The sequence below is a fragment of the Loxodonta africana genome, chromosome 16, assembly GCF_030014295.1.
Source record: "Loxodonta africana isolate mLoxAfr1 chromosome 16, mLoxAfr1.hap2, whole genome shotgun sequence".
NCBI classification, from domain to species: domain Eukaryota; kingdom Metazoa; phylum Chordata; class Mammalia; order Proboscidea; family Elephantidae; genus Loxodonta; species Loxodonta africana.
Window position 1 is genome coordinate 33,875,044 of NC_087357.1, and position 21,026 is coordinate 33,896,069.

Sequence of the window (21,026 nt, forward strand, 5' to 3'; positions counted from 1 at the left end):
GAGTCATTGCATTGAACATCCTACATGGGAAGGCCGGTGGATCAGGTCCTTGGGTCCGAAGGCAGAAAGCAGCATGTTTTGGTGGGTAGAGCCCGGGTCCTGACACAGGCTAGTATATTCCCTTTGACACATTTCTGAGATTCTCTGGTTCTCAATGTCCTAATACATAAAATTATGAATTTTTGTGAGAATTAAGTGGTAATGTATGTAAATTGCGTAACATAAAGGCTGGTTGTATAGGTGTTAATTTCTTCCTCTTCTAGCCTGGTATATTTTTTACAGCCTTTGACCCAGTGTTTTTAAAAGCAGGCATTTTATATATATTTAAATTAAAAAAAACTACCTTTTTTTACATGGTCTTTTGCAGCTGCTCCCCTCTTTCATTCCTTGTTCCTCAATTAGCGCAGGTCCTCTTTACCTGTTAGCTAAGCTTTTGCAGTAATTGCCTGCCACTTGCCCTGCCTCTGATCTCTGCCTCTCAGTTGGTCGCTGCTGGAGTATAAAGCTGATTGTGCCATGCCCTTGCTTGAAAACCTTGAGGTTTTCCTGTTACCTGTTTCCTCCAAAATGATAATATACTTTGCTTAGTATGGAATTCAATGCTAAAAAATATCTGGAAAATTTGAGCACGAGGAACGCAAGGATTGTGAGTTGTGTTTTATTTTTTACTGTTTTGTTAACGATTCCTCATGTACATTATTTCACTGTTAACTTTTACCCTGACTGAATTAGAAGATACCTTAGTCAGTCTTATGTAAAACAAATATGGATTGTACCTCTCCTTCAGTGTTTGATATCGTGAGGAACTATACTGCGGATTATGACAAGACCTTAATCTTTAATAAAATCCACCATGAGCTGAACCAGTTTTGCAGTGCTCACACACTTCAAGAAGTTTATATTGAATTGTTTGGTAAGTAGAAATCTTGTTCAGCTTGTTCATGGATGCTGTGATAATGTTAGTAAACTTTATGATGGAGCTCTGGTGGTGTAGTGGTTAAGAGCTCGTCTGCTAACCAAAAGGTCAGCAGTTGAAATCCACCAGCCTCTCCTTGGAAACCCTATGGGGCAGCTCTACTCTGTCCTATAGAGTTTCTGTGAGTCTGAATCAACTTGACGGCAACAGGTTGTTTTTTTAAAACTTTACGTTATATGAGCATTTCTTCTGATTTCATAATAGAGCAGTTATCTTTAAAATATTTTTTCTGAATGCATAATATATAACTTGGTAGAGACTGGAAAAACTTCATATACTTACAGACCATATTCTGGCTGTACTGTGATAGAATAAAATCAGCTTTGTTGCTAATTTGATAGATAACTTGAGGAAATTTAGAAGACTTTAAGGAATTATGTCATGTGGGAACTTCTGAAGACAGTCCCAGATTTGATGATTTACTAAGAGGACTGACAGAAGCCAGCATATAGTCATACTTGTGGGTGAGATTTATAGCAGAAGGATACAAAGCAAAATCAGCAAAGGGAAAAGGCTCACGGGGCAAAGTTTAGAGGGAACCAGTCACAAGCTTCCAAGAGTTCTTTCCCAGTGGAATCGTACAGGACACACTTAATTCCTCCAGCATCGAATTGTGACAACACTTTCGAAGTATAGTCTATGAGGGAAGCTCGTTTGAGACTCAGCGCCCAAGGTTTTATTGGGGGCTGGTCAAGTAGTCCTAGCATGTAGCAAAATTCCAGACTGTAGAAGGAAAACAGATACTCAGCTACCGTTACCAGTTCTGGGAATGGTAGGAATTCTCCCCAAATCCAAGTTCTCAGATGCTAGCCAAGGGCCAACCTCATAAACAGACCTTTCTAAGGAGCACATTCTCAGGCCTGTATGTTAACTCTTTTCTGCACAAGTCACTTTTCATTTGTGATAGTGAAAGCTCTGACCAGGGAATTGGTTGTTCATATTGATTGCTCGCTCCTCCTTCCTGGAATTTCTAGTGAATTTCTGAGAAAGAGGCATAGGGATGGTTATCAATTTAGAGATCTACCATCTGATTTCTTCTTTGATTATCATCCTTTGATGGCGTATGAGGAAACTTACCTGTCCTGATTTGTCACATCACTGGTCACCATTTTAATAGTGGTGAAAGTACCATTGAGGTGAATAGAAAATTTATGAATTAGAAGTTACAAGTGAAGTGGTGTCTTTATTGTCCATCTGTGTGTGTTTCAAAAACCTTGCTGTGAGCTTTTTTCCCTCTTTTTAAATCTAAAGTAATGGTAAGCTGAGATCCATGGAAATGAAATTTAGTTATTTTTGGAATTGGGTAGAGGTTGACGGAAGATAGGGATTTGCCTTTTTCTGAGAATCGGGACATAAAGCCCTGAATTAAGATACTATAGACCCAGATTCTCTAATCCTTCATTATTGGATAAATGTAGACTGTGCTTGTCGTCTTCCTTCTTAATTTTTTTATTAGATAATTCCTTATACTTTCTCCTACACAAAAGAAAAACAGAATATATGTGTTTGTGTATATATATGTCTGTGTATCTACCTACCTACCTAATCTGAAGCAGTTTAACAGTTTAAGTTCTGTGAAAGGATAGTACCATGGAAACTTGAGGCCTAATAATGATTGGTTTTGTTTTATTATTTAAAAAAAAAGTATCATGAGAGCTGTTGTTCTTGGCTTCAAAAACAGATCAAATAGATGAAAACCTGAAGCAAGCTCTGCAGAAAGATTTAAACGTCATGGCCCCAGGTCTCACTATACAGGTAAGCCCTTTTCCTAGGGATGTTCTCTGAGAATTTTGAGAGCTCTGAATTTAGTCTTGCTTTCATCGAATTGTTTATTCAGCAGTTATTTAATTGAAGTTCTATGGTAGTTTGTAGACTACCTTTCTCACTTTTGACTTTAGGTAAAATACTCTTATAGCTTACCATGAATGGCATTTTCTTGTGAATACTCTGAGAAGGAACAGATAAGCTGAGGTTCTTAAAAGGAAATAAAATCGATACACTTGCTATGTGTGAGGCATTATGAATATACAGTAGTATCTATAAATCAGTATAAGAGTAACCCTTGCCGTCAAGATTTGAACGATAATTCTAGACAAAATAAATGGCACGGAGTATTAATTGACAGATGAATTATTGTGTTGTGAATGCGGTAAGAGTTAAAAGAGAATATTTCAAGAGTGTGACTGGGTAAGTCTGTGATTGAGTTGAGATTTTAGGTAGGTCTGGAAGAATTAATAGGATTTATATGTGTTTTTTTTTTTTTCATATGGTTGGATTATATGGGGGAAAGAAGTGAGGAAGGTATTTCAAGTAGGTGGGATGGCCTGAGTAGAAGCAAGGTAGCAGATGAACTTAGTGGCAGTGGGAGATAGAATGGTGATTGGCTATGCACCTGCTATTCTGGATTAGCATTTTTTCAGATTGTGGGTAGAAATTCATTGGTGAGTTGTAAAATCAATTTTAATGGGTGATGACAGCGTTTTCAATAAAGTGGAATAGAATAGGAAAAGAAATTAGAGCACATGGCATGTACTAAAGTTTACTATTCTGTGAGACTTTGGTTTCATATAAGTGTATGGGGGTGGATGTTTCTATTGGGTCTTACTGTAAAATGCATTTCTTTCTGTGGTCGTGGTCAGTACTATTTGAAAGCCACTGCTCTGGACCTGGATTACCTGCGAAGTGGTAAGGTGGCTTCTCTGGTGTCCTTTCTCAGAGGTTCTAGGAGATCAGCTGATTGTTGTGAAGAACATTGCCTGCAGCTAAAGACCAAGCTTTCTCAGGTGTCACATGTGCCTCAATTCTTTAAGCTCAGCGGTGCTGCTGCTAAGAGTGTGCCTTCGCCATAACTTCTCATAGATGAGGCTGGGAAGACGGGCAGGGCTTTTCCTGTGGCCTCATTCATGCTATGCCGCTGTCTTACAGAGTGTCTCAGAGTCAGCCAGCAAAGCTAAGGAGTCATTTGAAATGTCCAGAGCTAACTCTGTAAAATCCTCTTAGTTATACAATCAGTTATGGCAGGAGTAGCTTTTTAATTTTCAAGATAATGAATGTCGCTGTCATAGATCCTTAGATTCTGCCCAGGTTGTTACTTAGAGATCTAACTCATTCTTTTTAACAACTTCCAAGAATTCCTTTCTTTGTATTACTTAACCATTGCCTTGTTTCCAGGTTTTTTTACTATTAATAAACAAAGTGTAGCAAGCATTCCTGACATGTTTCCTTGTATATGTGCACAGTGTTTGTCTAAGGTAGGTCTCTAGAGGTGATTTGCTAAATTGCGGGGTCAGCGCATTGCCATTGAGTTGATTCCGGCGCATGGTAACCCCAAGTGTTGTGGGGTAGAACTCCATAGGGTTTTCTTGGCTGTAATCTTTAAGGAGTGGATTGCCAGGCCTTTCTTTTGTGGCAGTGCTAGGTGCATTCACACTGCCAACATTTATGTTAGTAGCTGAGTGTAAACCGTTTGTGCCACCTAGGGACACATCAACTTTGTTACTGATAAAAAAAAAAAAAATTTTTTTTTTTTTTTTTGTAGGTACTATCAAATTATCCTTCAGAATGGATATACAAATATACTTTCTTCCCAGGAGTATTTTTTTTTTTTTTGATTGTGCATTAATCAACTCAGTCTCTCATACAAAAACTTATACACACTGTGCTGTGTACTCCTAGTTGCTCTCCCCCTAATGCAAGAGCACACTCCTCCTCTCCACCCTGTATTCCCTGTGTCCATTCAGCCAGCTCCTGTCCCCGTCTGCCTTTTTATCTCACTTTCAGACAGGAGCTGCTTACACGGTCTCATGTGTCTACATAGCCTCATGTGTCTACTTGAACGAAGAAGCTCACTCCTCACCAGTATCATTTTCTGTGTTATAGTCTAGTCCAATCCCTATCTGAAGAGTTGGCTTCAGGAATGGTTCCAGTCTTGGATTAACAGAGTCTGGGGACCATGACCTCTGAAGTCCCTCTAGTCTCAGTCAGACCATTAAGCCTGGTCTTTTTTTTTTTTTTTTTATGAGAAGTTGAGGTCTGTATCCTGCTGTTCTGCTCCTTGAGGGATTCTCTGTTGTGTTCCCTGTCAGGGCAGTCCTTGGTGGTAGCCAGGCACCATCTAGTTCTTGCGGTCTCAGGCTGATGTAGTTTTTGTGGCCTTTCTGTCTCTTGGGCTCATATTTACCTTAAGTCTTTGGTGTTCTTCATTCTCCTTTGCTCCAGGTCGGTTAAGACCACTTGATGTATCTTAGATGGCTGCTTGCTAGCATTTAAGAACCCAGATGCCACTTATGAAACTGGAATGCAGAATGTTTTCTTAATACATTTTGTTATGCCAGTTGATCTAGATGTTCCCTGAAACCATGGTCCCCAGACGCCTGTCCCTGGTACCCTGACCTTTGAAGCATTCGATTGTATTCAGGAAACTTCTTTGATTTTAGTTTAGTCCGGTTGTGCTGACCTCTTTACTGGGGGTATTTTTGTTTCCTCATGACCTCGCCAGCATTTGAAGCAATCAGCCCTCTTAATTTTTGTTCTGTGAGTGGGTGTGAAGTTACCTCTCTTTGACTTGGATTTCTTTGATTATTAATGAGGCCGAGCATCTTGTGGTAGTTTTACTGGTCGTTTATACTCTCTTCTGGCAGTTGCCTATTCATATCCTTTGCATATTTCTGTGTTGGATCTTTTTGTTGTTGTTGATTTGATACTTTTTTTGTATATTTTGCATATTTTTATACACGTTATATATGTTGTAAAAAAAATTAGGTATAGGGAAAGTATGAAGAACTAAGTGAAACTCGGCAGTTTGTAATCTTACTACGTAGAAATAATCACTTTCAACAGTTTATTATGTTATTCCAGACTCTTCTTAATGTACAGGAGCATATGTTATAGATGTGAATAAATAAATTTTAAACAAAATGAAATCATACCATACCTGCTTTTTTTTCCGCTAACAGTATATATGAACATCTTTCCAAGTTAAAAACACAGATTTGTTGCATCATCACTCTTAATGGTTATATTAATTGATCTCTATGGTTTCTGATTTTTGACTGTTACATACATGTTGCAGTGACCAAGCTTGTACATACCTTTTAAATAAAGTCCTAAAAGTGGGATTGATGGGTCAAAGTGTATGTCCCTTTTGGGGACTTTCTGATACGTATTGCCATTTTTTTTTTGGCTTGTTATTGCCAGATTAGCTTTCAGAACAATTTCTACAGCTTACACTTTCTCATCGGCAGTGTTAGTGAGCTCTAGTCACTGCATATTTTACTGTGTCATTGTACTATGTAATTAGCAGTCCTTTTGGAGATTAATCTATTATTTTGTATTGACTGGTGAGGTTGAGGAGTCCCTGGATGGTCCAAAATGGTTAACGTGCTCACCTGCTAACTAAAAGGTTGGCAGAGGCACCTTGGAAGAAACATCTGGCAACCTACTTCTGAAAAATCAGCCATTGAAAATCCTGTGGAGCACAGTTCTAGTCTGACACAATGGAGTCTTCATGAGTTGGATCAATTCAAGGGCAGTTTTTTCTTTTTTTGGTTTTAGTGAGGGTGAATATCCTAGGATATTTGTTGGCTGTTTGTATTTCGTTGTGAATTGTTCATTGTGTTGCTCAATTTTTTGGTGGTGGTTTATCAGTTTTTCTCATTGATTTAAATATGCTGTTTTTTAATGTGTTAGTTACTGCAACCCTTTTAAATGCATGGGATACATTTTTTCCCAGGGTTTTTTTTTTTTTTTTTTTTTGGCCACTTGATTTTTTCAGCCTAACAGGTCTGAAGCTTTTTCATCCTAACAATTCTGAAGCTTTAAACTTTTACATAGTGATTTTATTCTTTTTTCTTGGTGATGTTTTGCTGTGTTGGCACACCATAAGAGCCTTATTATAGAAATTTAAATAAAAACAATTTATAAAAATTTTTCACTACTTTCTTTTATAGTTGTGTTTTAGATTTAAATCTTAATCCATCTGGAATCCATTCTGATGTCAGTTGTGAAGTAGGACTCTTAATTTCCTTTTCCGTATTGGATAGGAACTGTGATTACTAAAGAGTTTATCCTCCCTCTTCCTCTGCCGTGAGAAACGACATTTGCATTGTATATGAAATTCCAGTATATACTAGAATCTTTTTCTGGACTTTGCTGTTCCACTGATTTTTCTGTTTCATTACTTATTGAGTCTTTGATCTTTTCCCATCAAATCTGCTTCTCTTGTGTTTTTCATTCTTACCAGTAAATGGCACCACCTTCCCCTCAGGACGCTGATCTAAAAGTACGGAAGACATCTTTGACACATCCGCCTCCCCCATTACATCTATTCAAATCCCCATACTCTGCTGATTCTACCGTCAAAGCCCATATAAATCTGTCCGTTTTCGCTGCCACCTCCTAGACCGAGCCAGCACTTCTTGCCTGGACTCGTACAGCAGCCTCCTCTCCGTGTTCTCCACTTTGACTTTTACCCTACCCACGTCATATTCTGCGCGGCAGCAAGAGGAGTCTTTTACATTTATTTACTTATTTTCTTTATAAAAATTTAATGAAAAATACAGCTTTAGAATACATTCTTAAGTTCGTGGGGCAAAATCTCCATTGTTGCTTTTGTTATAAAATAATTTCTTACAATAGTTTGAGTGCATTTTTAGAACTTCATATCTATTTACCAGCTTTCCAGGTTTCTTTTTTTTTTGTCTTCAACACAGACTTTAATGGTAACAGCTCCTTTAAGTTCACTAAGTTTTAACTATTACAAGTCTTATGCAGATGTCACTATTAGACAATATTAGTGACTTGCATTGGGTTCCTCATAAATTAGAAGATAATTTCACTGAAAAGTGTAATTGACAATCATTTAATAGTTGTATTATGTCAGCACATGGCTAATGAGTCACCCACAAATCACTAACACAGCATGCTCAGCATCCTATGTATACTTCAGCTAAGCCTTTAAAAAAAACAGTCTTCACTACCCCTGAGACCGCTAGTGTTAACTCTGGTTCATACTTTAAAATATGATTACACCCACATATGAAAGTGAACTAATCACTCTTTTAATTTTTCACATCTGGTTATCACATTGCATATTTGCCCCAGGAACACAAATTGGAGCCATTAAAATGTAAATGTAAGTACCATTAACAGGGCAACTGAACTATAATCGCTATAAAACCCAGTGCCGTCTAGTCGATTCTGACTCATAGCGACCCTAGAGGACAGAGTAGAACTGCCCAATAGAGTTTCCAAGGAGTGCCTGGTGGATTCGAGCTGCCGACCGTTTGGTTAGCAGCCGTAGCACTTAACCACTACGCCACGAGTGTTTCCAATAATCGCTATAGGTTAAGAGAAATTTTAAGGATTAATTCAAAACTCGTTTATGCATTAAAAGATGTAGGAAATGTATAGGCAGAGCCAAAATCAATTCTTAATCTGCTAATACTTGCTAAGTTCTACACATGGCACAAATAATGTCAAATTTCTACATGGGCTAGGGGAAAGAGGGCAAAATTTTGGAACCTTTTGAAGGTTTCATTGGCGATGGTCTCAAGGCCAGTGCCCATATAGTCAAAAACGTTGGTTTTCCAGGTACTTTGAATTACTGTTTTCTTAAACCTGAAGAAGCTTTTATGGCTTTATTCCCTTAGAAGTGGCGTATGAAATATTGTAGAGAGAACTGACCATACTGTCAACTTTATGACAATCAATAATTTAAAGAAGCCATTTCTGTGATACCTAAGGGTTGTCTAAGGCTGAAAAGGTCCATTCAAAAACCAGTTACAAACCCAGAAGCTCTGAGAGTTGTGTGTTTTATTCACGGCTGGCTTTCAAGAAGTGGTATGCCTGCTAACGCTGTTACTTTCAGAGTATAGGAGTCTCGCTTTGAAAATAGAGCCAAACAGCAGTACTCCTTACCTTGTGGAACAGTGTGTTACTAATTTCTCATTCATAATTTGAATCCAAAAAAAGTCTTAACAGCCTTCCTATTTTTAACACATTACCATATAGTTATAATAATTTGACTTTTAGTTCAATTTTAAAATCTAGGAAGGTATATCATCTTTTCCAAAACAATGGCCTTTGATATTTCTGTCAGTTTATTCTTCCAGATGAGTGTTCATCATACTTTCAAGCTGTATTAGGTACCTAAGTTGGCATATACATTTTAAAATTAGGAGCATAGTTTATGGTTTTACTTAGTCATATCACCCTTTTTGTTTCTTTCAGAATTTCTAATGTGGGGAGAAACTCATAATCCCAAATTAAATTCTCATGTGTTTAATGAGTTTTAATTCTGTTAAATATGTAGCCTTTTGTTTGTGCGTTTGTTTTTTATGAATTGAGGAATGCAGTTTCTTCTTAGATTTCTTACATCTACAACTTTGCTGAATTCACCATCTCTAGTAATCTTTTGGTTGATCTTGAATTATATAAATTATTCTAGAATAGAAATCTTGATTTCCTCCTGGGTGGAAAAGAGGAGTGTGCTGTCCCATTATAGAGCGAGCAACTAGAGTCACATAACAATGTGCATATAAGTTTTTGTATGAGAAACTAACTTGAGCTGTAAGCGTTCACTTAAAGCACAATTTAAAAAACAAAAAAACTGTATGACCTCACAAGGTATATAGATCAAACATATACTTTGTTGGAAATTTTTAATACAACTTAATTTCTTTAAAAAAATAAACAAAAAAGACATCTAGATTTCCCCCTCCACAACCTAGTACTTTCACAGTCCCCAAATTAAAATCCCATTTTAATTCTTCACATTACACTTATAACTATCTGATACTCTTTCATTTATTTACTTTCTTACTGTTTACTCTGTTTCCTCCCTTTTAGAACATTAAGTTCTGTGAGAGCGGTCTTGCCTTGTTCACTACCTTGTCCACAGTGCCTAGAACAAACAGTGCTTGGCACAGAGTAGGCTCCAATAAATATTTGTTGTTGAATGAACAACCTCAGTAACAATCAGCATTTTATTTTTTCCTTTCCCTGTATGTGTGCCCCGTTTTTCTTCTTGACCAGCTACTGTGCTAAATGAGAGTGATGAATATGGGCATCCTTGTTTTTTTTTTTTTCCTATATTATTTGAAGGAATAACTGTAATACTGATTTTTGGTTTAAAATATATGCCTGTGTACATGAGACTGTGGCCCCTGGCACCTTGCTAACTCAAAACTGAAGCCACTCCCAAAGTCCACGTTTCAGCCAAAGATTAGACAGGCCTATAAAATAATAACACGCGTGCGGAACATGCTTCTTAGTTCAGTCAAGTATAGAGACCAAATGGGCAACACCTGCCCAAAAGTAATGACAAAAAGGCAGGACGGGACAGGAAAATTGGACGAATGGACATGGAGAACCCATTCTCTGTGGGAAAGGGGAGAGTGCTGACACATTGCGGGGATTGCAACCAATGTCACAAAACAATTTGTGTATAAATTTTTGAATGATAAACTAATTTGTGCTGTAAACTTTTACCTAAAACACAATAAAATTAAAAAGAAACAAGTTAAAAAAAAAAAACTTCAGCAAAGTGTGTGCATTTGCACTGGTTAGGGGTAGGGAATATTTAACTAGTAAAATCAAAAGTTTTTGAGAGATCAAGTCCTTGATGCTGTAAAGTCAAGCTTCAAAAAACAGTACTTTCCAAGTAGGTTATAATCTTAATTGCTTAACAGGTATGCTATGGTTAGGGGAAAAAATCAAAGGGTCTAGTAAACAGCGTCTAAGAAGACAGGCGGACTTTGGTCTGTGCAAGATTTTAGGTAGAAAGAATGTTGTAAGCTATTAATTGTACGTAATTTGTTTTTCTTCAGTCGTTCTGCTGTTTAGTCAGTACTGAGTGATTATAGGTTTAAGAAATAGTAAATTTGTTTACTATCCACTGTATTAAATTGCGTGTAATGATGTGGGTTGTTTTTTCTTTGTTTCCTTGCTTTTTAACTGGTTGTTTCCAACTTTATAATTTCAGTCTTAGAACTTTGACTTCCTTCTGTTTCTTTGTCCTGCAAGTTTGAAAAGGAAAGCTAGAAGTGTCCAGCTAAAGAGCTTTGTGAAATGCTTTTTAGGGGGAACCTTTTCCCTCTGGAGTTGGTTTCCTTAATGGGTAGAGTGGTTTTTTTTTTGCAGTCAGACATTTTTTAAGGAAACAAGAAGGAACGTATCTTTGATTCTTGGTGTGTTGGCATGAAAGCAGATTTTCTGGTGGGTTCATACTTGTTAATAGCAGATATATCATAGTTGTTTTATCAGCATCATGTAAGGAGCTCTTCTATAGAACACTTAGTTTGAAGATTTTTTTTTCAAATATACTTTGGCTTTTTCACTTTTATTTTTTAGGCTGTGCGTGTTACAAAACCCAAAATCCCAGAAGCCATACGAAGAAATTTTGAGTTAATGTGAGTAATATGCATGGGATTCCCAATATTTTTATTTAGGGCTGCCTACATACTAATGTGGAAACCCTGGTGTGGCATAGTGGTTAAGAGCTACGGCTGCTAACCAAAAGGTTGGCAGTTCAAATCTGCCAGGTGCTCCTTGGAAACCCTGTGGGGAAGTTCTTCTCTGTCCTGTGGGATCACTATGAGTCGGAATGGACTCTACGGCAACGGGTTGGAGTTTTTTGCAGTTACTAATGCACCAGTCTAGAGGAGACTTACGTGTGAGAGATTACCCCACTCTGGGGTGGGGTCTATGTCTGTCTTCCATACTTTTTATTCTAGTAGTATCACCTGTCCTCATGTTTTAATTCCCATTCAACTCTTACTAAATTTCTCTCTCTGCATTGACATTTCAGGGGCAGTTGAGTGGCTAAGGATGCAGTTTACTGTATAACTATTGCTGAAAACCTAAGGAGTTGTAATTTGGATGTGAATAGTACCTTGATTTAAGTATTAATAGAGGAGAAAAGGAGTTAAGGTTAAAGCAGAGCACCTGTATTTTGTTACTGTGTTGTGATGGTAAGAATAGATACCTTGTCTGTATAAAGTTTGAGTTTCCATTGTATGTGATTGTGTATCTAAAATTAGACCAGGATCTTTAGCATTTGTTTCTGGCGAAGCCTTGCCTGAGTTGACTCCTTGTATTCTTCTCTTTTAGGTGTCCAGGGCTGGCTGGGAAGGGATTGTTTACTTGCTTGATAGGAAATCAGTTTCTAAGTGTTTTAGAGGGTACCTTTTAGGGGAATACTTACTACAGTTGAAATGACAGTGCTATTCTCTTAGAACAGATACTGAATGAAGAGAAGTCTTTTAGGACATTTGGCTGATATGGTAACAAAAAGGAAAATATGGGATGCTGGAAAAATAACTTTGTGAAAGTCAAGAATACAACAGATGTATAGATAGAGGGGGGTCAGGGAGTAGTAATAATACTTCTTTGTGGGATAATATAATTCTGAGTCCTTTTTGTGCCCAGGTCTATACCTTCTGTCACATGGAGTTTTATTTTCCTTTTCCACTGTAGAAAAGGAACTCTTCTTTTAAAGCTAAAAAGCATAGAGTACCAAGCTGGGTAGATCATGGGTCTGATCTATTTATTGAAAAAAATGTTAATGAAGGCTCAGGATATCTTAGTCTTTAAATATGATGGCTTCTGGTGATAGAAAGATGAATATTGTATGATCTCTGTCCTCAGTTCATAGTATCCACCATGCCATTTTATGTTTTTTCAATGTCCTCGTGGCAGAAGGAGAAAAGTTTTGGGGAAAAATGCTTTGGGGAAACTGTTGGAGTTACTTTTCAGATATTTGTGAATCTTTCCTAATTGTATAGGCTATTAGAATTCCAGAATTAAAAACCACCTTGGTATCATTCAGTCTAACTGCCCACCCAGCAGTAATCTTTTTTATACCATTTTTCCCATGTTGTCGTTCAGCCTGCGTTTGCGTGTGCTTAGTGATAGGGAGTCATTTCCATTGTTAGAAAGGTCAAATTCCTAGAAAATTCTTCCTTGCATCGAGCCCAAGTTCACCACCTAATAACTGCCCCCTAACTATATCTTCTGTACAGTAACCAGGGCCACTGCACAAGGTATCCACTTGAGTTGGGCAGTGGCTGAAAACCAGTTTCATTCTGCTTACTAAATCATGCACCTGAGAAACGGCAGCCGCCTAGAGACTGGTACCCTTTTCTAATTTGATACAGTGGTGCTCTGTGGGCTAGCAGGAGGCCCAGCAACAAAGGAAGTGTTGATATACTCCCTTCCAGATCATATGCCTTTCCATGATACAGTTAGAGGAAAACTTAGACTAAAATTCAAATGTACTAAATTTTACTCAGCTCAGGGCGACTTTGGGCAAATCGTTTAACATTTCTCCCTCAGACTTATTACTAAGTGAATTAAGGTAGTACCTGTCTTGCCTACCTTAATAGGTCAGAAAGTTCTAGGTATAGAATGGTTCTTGTCACCCAATGTAGGGTCAGAATTATTGTCCATGACAGCACATATGAGAATAATTTATAACTTTTATAATGTTTTGCACTACAGGGAGGCTGAGAAGACAAAACTACTTATTGCTGCACAGAAACAAAAGGTTGTGGAGAAAGAAGCTGAGACAGAGAGGAAAAAAGCTGTTATAGGTATTTGGATTTCTTTCTGAACTGGATGTCTCTAGATACATGTGTTATGAATTTGTCCTGTTTTTTTTGTCAGTCTCATGGTAGATATTGATGGGACTCAGATAAGGTTGCATCATACTTAGTGGAGAATTCTGGAAACACCTTTGCGTTGGTAAGGCCAGTACTTAATGAAGTTCTTTGGCGCCCTGCCATGTTGCTGGCCGCCTTGTTTTTCAAGGACAGGGAGAGTGGGTAGGGCTTATCCGCAGCTTTATTCTCTCTCCATAGGGTTTTTGTTTACACATATTAAGAATAGAGAAGTTTTTGGGCAGAAGCTCAGGATTATAGTGTGCGTCCTTGCTACTGGATCTGCCTAGTTGGGTGCTGGACACTGCCTTCTGTGAGAGTGCGGCAGGCTTGCCTCCAGCTCATTTTGAATTACAGTGGTTTTCCTAACGCTCCAGGACGCCCTTAGATTGTCATCTCAGGCCTCAGTTGTTTGCTCTTGGGCTGGTGAAAATTTAAGAAGTTTTTAATTAAATATTTCAAATATACAGGTATGTACAGAGAACAATATAATAAAGGCACAACGTTTTGCCATATATTTCCTTTAGGTCATATTTTCTTTTAAGGAAAAAAAAATCATAGATCTGTTTGAAGCCTCCTTTGTACCCTCCTCTGGTCTTATTCCTTGACCTTTCTTCTCAGAGTAGCTTCTTTTCCGAAGTTGATGTTTATCCTTTTGATATTTTTAGACTTTTGCTATAAATATGTATCCATAAACAATTTATAGAATTGTTTTTACGTATTTTAAACTACAAATATGATACCAAACTGTGCCTTTTATTATACAACTTGCCTTTTTAACAAACATTGTTTTTGAGTGTTATTCCTGTTTAGTAAATCTAGTTCGTCTTTAACTGCTGTGTATTATTTCATTCAGTGATAAACCTTAGTTTATTCAATTACTAATGAAGAATTAGGTAGTTTCTAGTTTTTCCTTATAAATAGTGCCACAATAACAACCTCACCTATGTCTCCATGTGCAATGTGTAAGAATTTCCCTAGAGTAGTGCTTCTCAGTGTGTGGTGTGTGTTGCTGCCCCGTCGCCAGCTTTTTGTTTCCAATCCATAATGAGATAAGTACAGAGGTTGAGAGTGAGTGTTTTGGAAGTTCCTATAGCATTTTTTTTGTAGCACTTTAAGACATTAATTTTATGTCTGTTCAGTCTAATCATAAAAATTGGGCTTATATTTTTTGTTTTTATTTTTTAATTTCTTTTTTCTAGTAGCTCCTTTTAGTCTCATTTATAAATATTGGTTCCTAACAAGTTAAAGTATACACAAAAAAATTGTCACTTCCCACAGGTAGTTTGAGAAGCAGAACTGAGATTATTCAGAAGTAGAATTGAGTAGAAGTAGATTTAGGTCATAGGGTGTGCACATCTTCAAATTTACAGCATGTTGCCAAATTGCTCTCCAAAGTGAGGCTATCATTTTTACCCTCTCTTCTGCTGTGCTTGAGTTCCAATTTTTGTGCTGCTATATATGAGTTCCCCCCCCCCCTTTTTTTTTAATTTGCTTTAGGTAAAAATTTACAGAGCAAATTAGTTTCTCATTAAACAATTAAACAATACACATGTTGTTTTGTGACATTGGTTGTCAACCCTGCAATAAATATATCAACACTCTCCTTCTCAACCTCGGGTTCCCTATTTCCATTATTCTAGCTTTCCTGTCCCCTCCTGCCTTCTCATCTTTGTCCCTGGGCTGGTGTGCCTGTTTAGTCTTGTAGCCATGGCTGAAGTACGTGTGTAATTGTTTGTTTTATAGGCCTGTCTAATCTTTGGCTGAAGGGTGAGCCTCAGGAGTGACTTCAGTACAGAGTTAAAAGGGTTTCCAGGGACCATACTCTCCAGGTTTCTCCAGTCTATCAGACCAGTAAGTCTGGTCTTTTTTTGTGAGTTGGAGTTTTGTTCTACATTTTTTTCCCTGCTCTGTCCGGGACCCTCTATTGTGATCATCAGAGCAGTCAGTGGTGGTAGCTGGGCACCATCTAGTTGTGCTGGACTCGTCTAGTGGAGGCTGTGGTAGTTGTGGTCCTTTAGTCCTTTGGGCTAATCTTTCCCGTGTCCTTGGTTTTCTTCATTCTCCCTCATTGAGTTCCCATTTTTGCATATCCTCCTCAACCCTTGGAATTATCAGACTTTTAAAATGTGTGCCAGTTTGATGGTGGGCACAGTATCACATAATTTCAATTTTAATTTCCCTGATTACCAGTAAAGGTGGATATTGTTTATTGGCCATTCAGGTTTCCTTTTTTGTGTATGAATTGCCTGTTAATATCCTTAGCCCATAATTTGATTGCCTTTTTTTATTTTTTTAATTGAGTTGTAGTTTTCTATATCTTCTGGATACTTATCCTTTTCTAGACTTACACACTGCAAAATTCTTTTCCCAATTTTTGACTTGTTTTTGAACTTTATGGTATCTTTGACATACATACATATTTCATTTTGATGAGTCAATTCATCAGTCTTTTCCTTTATGGTTTTTGCTTTTCCTGTCTTGTTTAGGAATTTTTTTCCCTACCCCAAAGTAATAATTCTATATAAAAGTTTTAAAATTTCACTTTTCCTATTTAGGCCTTTAATCCATCTTGAATTTATTTTAGTGTTTAGTGTAAAATAAGGATTCAGCTTTATTTTTTCCAAATGGCAAGCCGATTTTCCTAGACTGTTTCCTGAATAGTTCATTATTTCCTCTACGTACTTCTAATGCCACATCTGTCACGTACCATGGTGCTATATATAGTTGTTCTGTTGCTAGGGTCTCTTATTTTGTTCCATTTTTTGGTCTGTCCTTCCCTAGTACTACCTTGTTTTAATTACTGTAGCTTTTATATTAAGTCTTGCTATCTGGGAGAGTGAGTTTCTCTTTAACTATTCCTGTTAACTATTAACTATCCCTGATTATTTCTAAAATTGTCTTGGATGAGTCTGGGTCCTTTATTCCTCCATATAAATCTTAGAATCAGCTCCTCAAGTTGAGTAAAATACTGTATTGGGATTTTGACTGGAGTTTTACTGAATGTATACATCAATTTGGAGAGAATCTGTGTCTTTTTTGATATTGAGTGTTATAAATCTATTATATTTCTCCATTTATGAGAAATGTCTTTGCCAAAAAGTTTAATAATTTTCTTCTTAAATTTCTTACACATTTTTGTTAGAGGTTTATTTATATATATCCATTAAGTTTTTTTGCTGTTATAAATAACCCATTGCCTTGGAGTTGATTCCAACTCATAGCAACCCTATAGGACAGAGTAGAGTTGCCCTATAGGGTTTCCAAGGATCAGCTGGTGGATTTGAACTGTCAGCCCTTTGGTTAGCAGCCAAGCTTTTAACCACTGTGCCACCAGGGCTCTGTAGAATCTTTTTTAAAAACATATTTTCTAATTGGTTGTAGCTTTTGTATAAGTATGCTGTAGATTTTCTATTTAGCAGTCTTGCAGAGAATGTTCTTATCTCCGATAGAATTTTGGATTTCCCATGTCGCAATCATATTGTCTTCAGATAAGGACAGTTACGTTTCTTTCTTTGTAATCCTACATCTTTTATTTTTTCTTACTGCTTCGGACTATGATTTCCAATACAGTGTTGGTGGGGAAAAAAAAAGATGGTAACAGGCATTCCTGTCTTCTTCCTGACTTTAAAGGAATAATCCTAATTATGTTTGTTGTAGTTAACTTTTATTGAGTTAATGGAGTTTTCTTCTCTGTCTTGCTTGCAGAGAGTTTTTGTCCTGAATGGTCGTTAAAACTTTTAGAATTTTTTTCTGCATCTGTTGATATGACTGTATGATTTTTCTTTTTAAAACTTAACATGGTGAATTATATTAATAGATTTAAGTCCATTTTGGTAATTTTATTTTTCTAGAAAATTGTCCATTTTCTGATATTTCAAATTTGGGGGCATGAATTTATAATATTCTCTTACGAGTTTTGAAACCCTCTACCATATCTGGATGACTCTTTTTATTCCTAATATTGTCTATTTGTGCCTTCTCTTTTGTTGGACCAATTTTGTCAGAGGTCTGTCTATCTTTTCCGAGAACTGGCTTTTGCTTTTGTTTGTTCTATTCACATTTTCTCTTGTTATATACCCTTATTTTTATTATTCCAGTTGTATACCCTTTTTTTTTTGTCTCACTCTTTGGTTCTTTTCTAGCTTCTTGATTTAAACAGTTCATTAGTTTTCAGTCTTTTCTAATGGAAACATTTAAGATTATAAATTTTCTTCTAAATACTTCTGTAGCTATGTCTTACCCATTAAACCCATTGCCGTCGAGTCGATTCCGACTCACAGCGACCCTTTAGGACAGAGTAGAACCGCCCTAGAGAGTTTCCAAGGAGTGCCTGGTGGACTCGAACTGCTGACTTCTTGGTTAGCAGCTGTATCACTTAACCACTCCGCCACCAGGGTTTCCAGCTATGTCTTCGAAGTTTTTAAATGCAGATTATTTATTGGTATTTAATTTTCACTCTTTTTAAAACATTTTTCCATTATGATTTTTTCTTTAATCCATGAATTATCAGTAGTATATTTTTCAATTTCTGATTGAATAGATTTTGAGGGGCTACCTTTTTATTGTTGATTTCCAGTTTTATTGCATTGTGGTCAGAGAACATGATCTGTTATATGGATTCTTAAGTATTTATTGAGATTTGCTTTGTGACCTACTATACAGGGTCAGTTTTAATAAATGTTCTTTGTGTACTTGAAAAGTTTGAAATGTGTATTGTCCATTTGTTGGATGCAGGTTTCTCTGTCCATTAAGTCAGACTTATGAATTGTGTTCTTCACAACTTCTGTATTCTTCTAATTTTTTGCCTTCTTGAGCTGTAACTGACAGAAGTGTGTTAAAAGCTCCCTCTCCCACTAGAACTATGTATTTGTTGACTCCTTGGTTTTTTTTTGTTTTTGTTTATATTTTGGGAATATCTCATTAAGAAGATCAGGTTCAAGATGATTACAGCTCCCCGGAGAATTGTTCCTGTTTCATAATAGCCCTCTTTATCCCTAAACATGTTTTTTGGCTTAAGGTCTATTTTGTCCAATGATTGCCAGATTTTTCTTGGTTAGTTATTTTCCTGGTATATCTTTTCCCATTCTTTTACTTTGAACTTTTCTGTGTCATTATGTTTTAGGTGTGTCTCTTGTAAACAGCATATAGCTGGATTTTGTTATCTTATCCAATGTGAGAATCTGTCTTTTAAACTGGTGAGTTTGGTCTTTTTATATTTATTGTGATTACTGCTGTGTTTGGATTTGCTTGTATCATTTAATTTTGTGCTATTTACCATGCAATTTCTTTTCTCTGCCCAACCTCCCTTTCTTACTTTTTACTTATTTGGAAATTTTGCATTCGGTTTTTCAAATGTATAACTAGTCATTGCCTATAAAATATTAACAAGCATACCTGACTTGACAGTGTCTAAAGTTAACCATTCTCTACATCCTTTTCTTGAACAGTACTTTAGAATGTTTATCTCTGACCCCAATCTTACATATTGTTGTTGCTTTTATTCCCCCCATTAAGTATGATTGTCGTTATCATTGATTCTTACAGTAAATGTTTATTTTGATTTACAGGTATGTTGAATACTTTTTTCCTCTCCATTGCTTCTTGCAAACCTTTTTTTTTTTTTATGGCTAGATTTCCCAATGAAAGCTAAGGGGTAGAAAATTTCTTCAGCTCATTCTTGGTCTCGGTGCTTTTTATATTCTCCCTCATTTTTGAATGTAATTTGGCTTACAGTTCTAAACCAAACGAAACTTTTCTTCCCTTATCACTTTAGCAATATTATTTCATTTTTGTTTGACTTCTTGTAGCTCTTTAGAAATATGCTGTCAAGAGTCTAATTGTTCCTTTTGGGTAATCAGACAGTTTTCCCTTTTTGTTTTTAAGGTTTTTCTCTCTTCTTTGGGTGCTCTTTAGTTTCACTATGATGTGTTTAGGTACTTCTCACTGGGCTGTGGGTCAGGTTTTCCAGCCCCCCCTTTTATTGGAGTTGTAGTCCTTCAGAGATCTCAGCTTTGAGGAGTCTCAGTTCCAACATTGCAAGACCCTGTCTCCTGGCCCTGCATGGGCAGTGACCCATGTCCCTCTCCCTTACTTGTCTCTAATAACCACCGCCCAGTGCTGTTACCATGCAGACTCTCAGCTCTCCCTTTTCTTAGATCACTTGAGCATCTCCCATTCTTTCTTGTGAATTCAGCGTTGCATTAAAAAACAAAGTTGTTATATGTTTTACTTAGCATTTTAAGGTGTTGGTAGCTGAAGGATTTTTTCACTAGCCTGGTCCACCATTTTTCTAGAAATAGATTCTGGTCATGTTCTTTGTTGTTTTATACCACATGTCACAGAGCAGCGTTGACTGGGATTACCACAAGAGTTCTCCTATGTTAAGACAACATTGGTTTCTAGCTTCAGGTTCCAGATCCCTCACCTTTGATTAAAGTTTTATTTTGAGATTCTGCTTACAGTTAAATTTTTAGCCCTGTTGATATATAGTAGGTTATTTTTTAGAATGACATGATACGGATTGGTTTTACTCTGATGGAGAAATCAGCAGGCATTCTGTGGAGTGTTTGGTAAAGGACACTGTCTTCTTAGAGTTTTTCTTTTCATAATGTACTTCTCTCAGGGACCGGGGATAAAGTATGTGTGTCTTTAACTAAAAAAGGAGACTTGCAGTAGTTGAGTTGAAAGTGTAATTAGAGTCTTTCTAACCTGGTCCTGGGTCGTTTGGTTAAGCCAGAGGTTCACTAAAGGTGTTTTCATTTCTCCTGCCCAAGTTGCCTGCTGCAGCTAACATGTTCACTCCCAGTGCTGGTTTTCATACTCTCGGGTGGTTTACCTTGCTTTCTGTTTTATCTTCTACAGCAGTCAGAATAATCTTCCTTTCATACTATTTTTAATATGTCATTCCCCTGATGGTAATTTAACAGTTGATCTTGATTATATTAAAACTAAACTCCTTAACTTGTTATTCAAGACAGGAGCGCTGTAGCCCTGTTATTTAATCATTTTTGCTATCTTGTCAGATGGCCCTTTATCACCTCTCCACTGTGACTTGCTCATTTGTACCTTCTTATCTTTGTTTATGCTTCCTGGCATGTCCTCCCAGGTCATGCCCATTATTTCCTTTAAGATTTCTTGCAGAAGGCCTTCCTTGATTTAACTTATCTCCCTTGTTCTTTCTTTCTCCTGCCACCTTATATAATTGTCCTATGCTGCCATGCATTTGTGTTGCTCTGTTTTTGTTCTCTGGTACTTTCATAAAGTATCCTTTTTTTTTCCCTTAGCTTGTGGGCCATTGCTCTATTGTCCGGTGAAGGACTGAAGCTGTTACTTTTTGTATACCTTCATCCCACAAAATTAGCACTGTCAAAATAGAACAGTGAAATAGAAAA

At 37.0% G+C, this 21,026-nt stretch overlaps 1 protein-coding gene across 4 annotated transcripts in view; it reads left to right on the forward strand.

Annotated features, from left to right (window-relative positions):
* The window catches only part of ERLIN1 (ER lipid raft associated 1), a 50,627-nt gene that overhangs the window by 12,133 nt on the left and 17,468 nt on the right, over positions 1-21,026 (forward strand). For all 4 annotated transcript variants that reach the window (XM_023546822.2, XM_003409179.3, XM_023546823.2 and 1 more), the window contains 4 exons: positions 788-913; positions 2,658-2,731; positions 11,327-11,385; positions 13,475-13,566. In XM_023546822.2, the coding sequence (XP_023402590.1) occupies positions 788-913; positions 2,658-2,731; positions 11,327-11,385; positions 13,475-13,566 (351 nt within the window). The remainder of the gene's footprint in view (positions 1-787; positions 914-2,657; positions 2,732-11,326; positions 11,386-13,474; positions 13,567-21,026) is intronic.